The 9127-nt window shown below is 55.2% G+C and overlaps 1 protein-coding gene across 1 annotated transcript; it reads right to left on the minus strand.

Moving 5' to 3' along the window:
- Nucleotides 1–2824: 2824 nt before the first annotated feature.
- Nucleotides 2825–8909, minus strand: LOC122365460. Its single transcript, XM_043336669.1, has 3 exons — nucleotides 8893–8909; nucleotides 5298–5373; nucleotides 2825–4996 (listed from the first exon to the last, which is right to left on the minus strand). The coding sequence occupies exons 2-3, from the start codon at nucleotides 5351–5353 to the stop codon at nucleotides 3136–3138; spliced, it is 1917 nt and encodes a 638-aa protein (XP_043192604.1). The 5' UTR covers nucleotides 5354–5373; nucleotides 8893–8909; the 3' UTR covers nucleotides 2825–3135.
- Nucleotides 8910–9127: the final 218 nt, after the last annotated feature.

Genomic DNA, 9127 nt, shown 5'->3' on the forward strand with positions numbered 1-9127 from the left:
TAAAAAAAAGAATGGCGACAGTGCTGATCCAGGGTGCCTCGCGCGGTCTGGGGCTCCAGTTTGCTCGTGCGTTGGCCGCGCGGGACTCTGTGACCACTGTGCTGGCCACGTGCCGGCGCCCGGAGCAGGCTGAGGAGCTGCGCTCGCTGCCCAAGGTGCAGGTGCTGCCGCTGGACGTCACCAGTGAGACGAGCGTGGCGGCGGCGGCCCAGCAGGCGGCGGCGGCCACTGCCGGACTCGACCTGCTCGTCAACTGCAGCGCCATTCTGCACCCCAGCGGCCGCGGCGAGACCAGTCTGCGGGACGTGAGTCTGGCCGGCCTGCAGGAGACGTTCAACACCAACACGTTCGGCCCGCTACTGGTGGCCAAACACTTTGCGCCGCTGCTGCAGGCGGGTTCAGGCGCGCTGGGAGTCCAGTCGGAGGACGCCAAGCAGCGGCACGCCGCCGTGCTAGTCAACATGACGGCAAAGGTCGGCTCCACGACCGGTGAGAAGCCACTCGCCGTCGCCCGCACAGCTGGGGTCTGCGCGTGCATCGGACATGTGGACCGTGTGTCTTAATATTTTCATGAGATTCAACTGTCGGTCCGCCCTTGTGGACCGGCAGCGCGTATGTAAAGGCCGCCCCACACTGGACCTCGCATGCGGGTTGCGAGTTTTTGGGTTTTCGGGTTTCTTCAAAATAAAACAATACAATCTAGGCCGAGTGACCCACACTACCATCTAACAAGCGAGTCTGCATGTTTTTAGCTCGCGAGCGACCTTGCATTGCATTCCAAAAGTTGATTTTGAGTCAACTTTCGATTTTCCTCGCTGCGAGGTCTGCGAGTTCTGCGAGGTTTGCGGGTTTTTCGTTGGAGCCGAATTTTGGTTCGTTGCGCTGGTATTGCGACTATATGTAAGTTTCTGAAGGTGTACCGGCTTCACTGCATTCATGAAGTTACCATAAGGAAACGGTCTAATCACTCTATGAATTAGTATTATGCCCGCAAACTCAAAACCCGCAAACCCGCAACCCGCATGCGAGTTCCAGTGTGGGGCGGCCTTAAGATACAGAAACAGGAGAGAGGGAGTCGAGACGGGCACCACGGGTCACCCCGTCTGCATTGTCCGTCGTGCTTCTGCTCCTGCCCTGTCGACCAGCGTGTCACTGTGGGAGTGGTTAAATGCTGACATTTGTTGACATGCTGGCCCATACTGTGACCTGAATTACCGTAGTTGCATTATTTCTTTCTAGAAAACGTTCTCGGTGGCTGGTACAGCTATCGCATGTCTAAGGCTGCCCTCAACATGGCGACCAAGAACCTCAGCATCGAACTGGGACGGGGACGGAAGAAGGTGCTGTGTGTCGGTCTCCATCCTGGTAAGCCCTTCACTCGCTGTCAGAAGAAAAAATGTTTCACACTGTGTGATACATGCCAATACTTTCACGAAGCTACCACAGTCTTGTCATAGCTACAGTATGCAGCGCCTGTAATCGATATACCGAGGAAAAATACATACACGAGTTAGCACGCATCCGAAGGCAGATTCTTGACGGGTTCGCATGAGTTTTACTGAAACGCGCCTCGCGTGGGTCATCTGTGCAGCTGTTAACATTCGTTTCTCCCACCAGGCACGGTGGATACGGACCTGTCTCGGCCCTACCACAAGAACGTGCCGGCCGGCCAGCTGCTGTCGCCGGAGCGGTCCGTGTCCCACCTGCTGGCCATCGTGGACCGGCTGACGGTGGCAGACTCCGGCCGGGTGTTCGTCTGGAGTGGGGAGCCGCTGGCATTCTAAGCACGCTGAGCGAATGACGGCGACACTTTTCGGGCCGGACGCTGCTGTGTGTGCTGTTTGATGTGCTGCGTTCATGGACGTAGATGAAGCATGTGAGTGGATGAACGCTAGCGAGCCGTGCAATACAGTGATGTGTAGGGAAGATACAGACTAAAAGAAGCTGCTTTTTTTGCGCAGGAAAACACATAAACTTGTAGCATCGATCAATGTGCCGCGAAGATAGCTCCAACAATGCAATGACGAGTTATTCCTCGTCTCGTCACTTGTTTGATTTACCGTTATTTCGTATTGGATTTTTATATCTATTTTATTTCTCATATACACGTATTCTATTCACTGATGCGAATGTTGCTTTTGTGACTTGCAAAATGCCATATCTCTGTGCATCTTCATCGACCATACGTTGTACAACTGGCTGTCAAGATGGACTCGTACGCAATATTGAAACTACTGTGTAGTGCTCCATGGTTGCTGTGTAAAATAGCAAAGACTATTAATCACTTCCGAGTTTGCTGAGATGAGTCGCCAACACTTTAAACACCAACTGTTCTAAAACTGCCGGTGATTTCGAAAATCGAAGCACACATGTACTAATGTGCTACAAACGTCGTGACTGAACAGCTCCCAGCCCATGAGCTAAATACAAACATCGTGACCTAGAACAGCTCCCAGCTCAGGCGATAGTGCTAACGCCGATCGTGGTCCCGCTGACGCGTCTTTCACAGCGTCACGGCGTCTCTGACAATGATCCCAACGGGATATCGCTCTGATCTTTTTTTTAATGTTACAGCTTATTGACACCTGTTGCCCATTGACAATTCGTCTCTTGGCTCCTATTTCAATTCAAGTCACATGCGCGTTCCTGAAGGCTCAACCAGACCCATTTGCTGCCTTCCCGTCACTAGCGCGTCATGCACTGAACCAGATTGAACAATGCGTGTATTGGTTGGTCACCGGAGCAGGTGTCTACGGTGATTCCGTGATTGCACTTGATCCCATCCGTTTCAGCGTAAGATATGTGCGGAGACGCGGAACAGTGATTGTCAAATGGCGAGTATTGTATAGCTTTTCCAAATGTTCGCAAGTGATTTGTTCAACTTGTGTCATGACATTCGGCACTTATACATTCAAGTGAAATTGGTGCTTGAGGGCAGAGGGCAACACCATCCTTTCAACCTAACATCCGAATTCCAAGGCTTTTCCAGCCCTCGGTCTACACACACTGACTCAGACATAACACTTCCACTTAAATTAGGAGTTAAAACATTGCGCATTAAATACAAAACAGAGCTGAGCAGCGTAGGAAAGACAGTGGTGTGTGCGAGCAGGTCCGGTGTGGCCGGGGGTGGTCTCACCAGAGCCGGGCGGCGCCGTCGCAGGTCTCCCAGGCAGTCACCAGCGCCGAGTACCGCTGGTAGTCGGCGGCGGCCGCGCCCAGGCCGCCCAGCTCTGGCTGCGTCTCGGCGGCCGCGCCGGCCCAGGCCGAGCCGTGCAACACGTCCAGCAGGGCGGCCAGCCGGCGCTGCGTGTCCGCGTCTCGCTGCAGCAGCAGCGGCCGCAGCCCGACCGGCAGCAGCTCGGCCAGCCGGCCCAGCTCGGCGCTCAGTTTCGGCGGCCGCGTCCGGTACCGGCTTCGCACCGCGGCGCGCACCTGGCGGTACACTGAGGCACGCGCGATTACCACCAGCGGCGGCGGCTGCAGCAGCGCGGCCGACAGACCAAGCCAGGCGCCCAGCGGCCGGCGCACCCGTGTGGCCGACGCCTGCATGGCCAGCTCGAGCACGAGCCGAGCGCGCGCCCGCCGGCGCGCCGCCTCCCCGTCCGGGAGCGACGCCGCGCCGGCCGCCGACTCGCCGTCGTCGAAAGTCCAACGCACAAAGTCCTCGATGGGCACCTCTGCGAAGGCACGCGCCACGATAAAGGCCTGCACGACGGCGCCGACGATACTCCGCAGCCGGCCGCAGACTGAGAACAGCCGGCCCCAGTCGGTCGGGTCACACTCCAGCTGACTGTGCAGATGGCACAGCAGACCCCAGACGCGGCGCGCGCAGAGCAGTGAAGCCCGCCCGTCCACCAGGCCGGGAGGCGTCACCTGCACGTGGTCGATGGCGCTGGAAACGAATGAGTCCGGCTCGGCCAGCGCCGCGCGCCCACACTCGTCGTCGTCCAGCAGTCGCAGCGCCAGCAACGTATCACGGCGCGAGTAGTTGTGCACCAGCAGCGGCCCGAGCACGCTCGGGCAGGAGCAGGACTCCTTGTCCGTGCGCCGCGATACGAACTCCAGCTCGTCGTGCGTCAGGCCGTGACGGAGCAGCGCCTCGACAAAGCCGAGGCCGGCGGCGAACACTGCGTTCCAGAGGAACTCCTGCTGCGTGCGGCGCAGCGTCTCCATTCCGACTGCAGCCAGCAGCAGCTCGAAGATGACGGCGTCGTCGCGCTGCGCCGCGTGCAGCAGCAGGGAGCGCAGCGGCGCCGGCGACAGGTCCGCGCCGCGCTCCAGTAGCGCCGTCACAATGCTCGTCTTGGCGGCGGCCGGGTGGTCGCCCATCACGGCATGCAGCGCCGTCCGGCCGGCCACGTCCCGCATGTTGACGACCTGCGGCGTCAGGCCGTGCCGGCAGAACAGAGCGACGACGTCGGAGCGCTGCAGCTGGGCCGCCAGGTGCAGCGGCGTGGCGCCAGACTCGTCGGCGCAGCTCAGCGCGGCGCCGGCCTCCAGCAGCCGCTCCAGCATCGGCAGGCCGGCGCCGCTCTCCACGGCGGCGCCCAGCAGCGGCAGCGCCGCCTCGCCCGCCTCCAGCGGCGGCACCAGCCGGCCGGGCGCGCCCAGCGTCTCCAGCTGCTCGGCTCCGTACTCGAGCAGCGCCTCCACCAGCGGCAGCAGGCCCGTGCTGACGGCCGCGTGCAGCGCCGACCAGCCCGACAGCGAGCGCAGTGTCGGGTCGGCGCCGGCCGTCATCAGCAGGCGCACGCACGGCAGCGACGGCGAGCCGGCGGCCAGCATCAGCGCCGTCACGCCGTCGTAAGTGGCCACGTCGACGTCGATGGAGAGCGTGTCGGCGGCGGCGGACATGGCGTCCAGCACCAGCCGCAGACAGGCGGCGTTGCCGCGACACGCCGCCACGTGCACCGGGAACCAGCCCTGGTTGTCGTGAGCGTCCACTCCGTGGCCATCAGCCAGTAGAGAGCGGAGTTTACCAGCATCATCAGACCTGTCGGGATCCATTAAAGTGGGCAGGCTGAGTAATGTTTCGATACCAAAAGCTTAGCTTCATGCTTCACATTTTCACAACTGTGCAGATATCAAATGTGATGAACATAGACAGAAGTCAAATCCTAAGAATGTTTGATACTGCAAGCACAGCCACATTGGAAGCAACATTGTTTTGTGTTCAAGTGGCAGTTAAGAGAACCTAGAAAAATGTTATGTGATTTCCTATACCAGAAACCCACAAGATATGATTTTAATACTGGCAATCATCTACCTGCCCTTATCAATACTGTGGTGCTTACCAGCATGCTTGGGCAACAGATGTTATTGTTTCGGGGTAGCGCCCTTCAAAATTCATACTCCTGCGACAATCAATGTCTGAAAATAGGAAGGCTGTCAATTTCTCTTGGTCCAGTGGAGCTGGGCTGGGGCATATTTCTTTTAGGTCAGTGAAACTAAACAATGCCTACACTATCCTATCACATCTTCACCTTTCTCAATACCGGAGAGTAGCTGCAGCCTGCGACCATGCAACAATGTCTGATCTTGTACAATATTAATAACCAGTCTTAACCCGGCAGGCGGTGGGCCTCCCGGCCACCTTCCGCGCGGTGGGGGGGGGCATTCCCCCCCCCCCGTATCTCCGAAACTACGGGACGGATCCGGAAAATTCAAACGGCGTTCAATAGCCCTGTCAAATTTGTCGAGGGAACCCAAATTTCATTGACCTCGGGGTCACCGATGACGTCACAGGTCAGGTCAAAGATAAAATGTTTCACCGTTCACGAGGCTTCTAGGGAAAGCGCTATAACACCGAGTAAAACGCATTTTGTCGAAAATCAGCGATAAGGCGTCAGTTGTCTAGTACACATGTTGCTATTAGAGGTCACTGGTCATACCAGGTCAGGTCACAGGTCAGGTCACCAAAGGTCACCAAGGGTCACCACATGAACCCAACTTTACTAAGGTTGTGCGATGCATGTTTATGGCCAGTTTTTCATTTCCAACTCAATGGTGTTGGTTATAAGACCATTAGGTACGGCTTAGGTCACATTCTGGTGGAGGTCAGGTCAAGGTCCTCCCCGTCCTCCCCGTGGCCTAGTGGATAAGGCGTCCGTCTCCTAACTCGGTGGCAGCGAGTTCGCGGCCGGGAAGCTCCACGCCGTTTGACCCGCGTTCCTATAGCGTTCCTATCTCGCCAGCTGGCAACTGGCGAGACAGGGCCACGCTAGACCCGGGAGGACCGTGCCGCCATCTACCTGCGGCACGCTAAACTTTCGATCCAAATTACCACCGGTGAACCGGGCGCGGGCAAGGCGGGGTGGTGGGTCCGTGGTGTCATTCGCAACAAGCACTGCTTAGCGGGGCACCCGGGCCCATAGCCACCCATTCATCCATTCGAACAAAATTTCTTTAAAAAAAGGTCAGGTCAAAAAAGGTCAAATTTCAAAGCTGATATTTTTGCATAAAATGGGTATTGATTCGATGCAGCTCGTCACGGGGAGTCTAATGGTGGTCTTTGTTTTGCGCTGCGAGGTCTAGAATTGCTAAAAATTGAGTTTGAAAATTTGACGTCATCAATTTTGAACAGTTTTTTCGCTGTAACTTGGCCAAAAAAAGAGGTATCGATCTCAAATTTGGTATATAGATAGAAGGCGCTAGGGACTATTACATATCTTCCGGTTTTTTTTTTTGAAATTCAAAAAACTTTTTGGATTTTTCGGCTATTATATTCAAAAATCTTTTTTATTTTTGGTTGTCAAAATCCAAAAATTTCAAAAATCCGAGATAGCAGTTTTGTAGCCCTCTAAATTCTACACCTTTTATGTCAAAAACTTTTTTTTGTATCTTAAAGCTGCAGGCCTGACACTATATATGGCCTTGGGCCTGACAGCTCTTCTCGGGAAACCTTTTTTTGGGTCAAAATGGCAGAAATGACGTCACTCTGACGTCATTAGCGTCCAACCTATCATAGCCTTTGGAAAATTTTTGGTCACAATTTGCAATAGCTACTCACGGGAGGGTACTAAAAGTTTGGTGCCGATCGGCGCAGCGGTTCTAGAGATATATCGAAAAAACTAAAGGGGGGGGAATGCCGCCTGGAAGGTTAAGTGTTTTTTGTACAATAAACAAATGGCTGTATATGGCTTTGGTACACACAAATGATTAGTTGGTTCGGGTTAAGCAGTAAGCACCATATCCGGTCGACCGTGGTTGAGGTGCTAACAACTCTGATGATATTCCAAGCTTCTATAGTATAGAAGCTTGGATACCTATGTCTTGGTCTATATACCTACCCTGATTCCAAGCGGTCAGGCAGCGACAATGCCACGTGCGAATTGCCCGGGAATCGAACCCAGTGGCTGAATCTAGAGGCAAGAAAATTACCCCTAGACCAGATTCAGAATGCGCCCCATTGGAAAGAACTTACTTACTTACTTAGAAGTACAGAATTTAGATAGGCTACTTGGCCTTTATGTCCGTTCCAGTCGAGCTACTTGGTGTGAGTTTTACTAGTCTGTGTATGGTATCGTGTATACGAGGTTTGCCCACTGGGTGTCTAAGCAGTTCTTGAACTGGTTGAGTGTAGAGGCGTCGACGACTTCCGATGGCAGGCCGTTCCAGTCGTTGATAACCCTGACGGAGAAGGCGTTGCGTCGGACTCTGGTGACCGCACGCGGCTTCACCAGGCACCACGAGTGGCCTCTGGTTTCACGGGCGGTCGAGCGGTCGAAGAAGTCGTGCGATTCCAGGTCGATACCACCATGAAGCATCTGGTACACCGCTATCATGTCACCGCGCCTCCAACGGTAGTACAGGGATGGCATCTTCAGCGCCTGCAGTCTCTCAGTGTAGGGCAGATGTCGCAGCTCCGGAACCTACTTGGTCGCCCGCCGCTGGATGCGTTCCACACGTTTCTGATCCGTCCGGTTGAAGGGGCCCCACACAATGTTCCCGTATTCAAGGTGGGGTCGGACCAGGGCATTGAACAGCAGGGGTAATGTAGACTTATCAAACAGCTGGAACGACCTCTGTATCGTGGAGAGTATCCGCGACGCCTTGCTGACTGCCGGCTTGTTGCCGGAACTTCAATTCTGTGTCTATGAAGACTCCCAGATCCTTTTCTGCCGTCACCTGTTCCATTCGAGTGCCCTTCAGATGATAGGCTTGCTGGGAGTTCTGACGACCAATGTGTAGGACCTTGCACTTGCCAGCATTGAATTCCAGCTTCCATTCATCCGCCCAGCATGATGCAGCGTCCAGGTCTCTCTGAAGGGCTAGAGGGCCAGATGGGGCGTGAACCAAACGGTACAGCTTGCTGTCATCCGCGAATATCTTGACTCCGCAGTGTAGAACTCTCGGGAGGTCGTTGATGAAGAGCACGAACAGGAGAGGGGCCAGCACTGAGCCTTGTGGGACTCCGCTGGGTACCGGTGCCCAATGCCCATGCCGATCGGCAGCCATCTACCGTGACCCGCTGCTGGCGTTCTGAGAGAAAGGCTTCAATCCATCGAAGTAGTTTGCCTCCAATCCCATGGGATTTTACCTTCGCGATGAGCCTCCTATGTGGGACAGTGTTAAAAGCCTTAGCCAGATCCAAGTAGAGGACATCAACTGGCTGGCTCTCCTTTCTCGATCCAGCTGCTCCACTCTTCGATTGCTTGGAGCAGTTGGGCGGCGCACGACCTTCCGGGTCTGAAGCCGTGTTGAGCGTCACTGAGGAGGAGGAGGAATAAACAGAAAGAAATGAAATAAAACCAGACCCCAGTTCTCTATATACGTCCCACCGGTGCCCAGCCAACCCCCCCAATCTTCACTCAATAAACCCTGCCTCCAATCAACCTCCAAAATCCAAATATAACAATCCAAACCAATAATCAAGGGCAGCTGGCTAACCCCTCCAATTTTCACTCAATATACCCTGCCTCCGGTATATTGATATAGGGCCAATTGCTGCTGCCTCCTGCCAACCTCCTGCCTCCAATCCTCCAATCAACCTCCAAATTCGCCTCGTGACTCAGAAGTGGCTGACATCTGGTGGCCGTTTCCTGAACTACTATAGGTAGGATCCGGCGGCCGCTCCGCAGGCAGACCGGCCGGTCTAATCTCGCGAGACCTCGGATTTCGAATA

Source organism: Amphibalanus amphitrite, unplaced genomic scaffold (assembly GCF_019059575.1).
Source record: "Amphibalanus amphitrite isolate SeventyFive unplaced genomic scaffold, NRLGWU_Aamphi_draft 000740F_arrow, whole genome shotgun sequence".
NCBI lineage: Eukaryota > Metazoa > Arthropoda > Thecostraca > Balanomorpha > Balanidae > Amphibalanus > Amphibalanus amphitrite.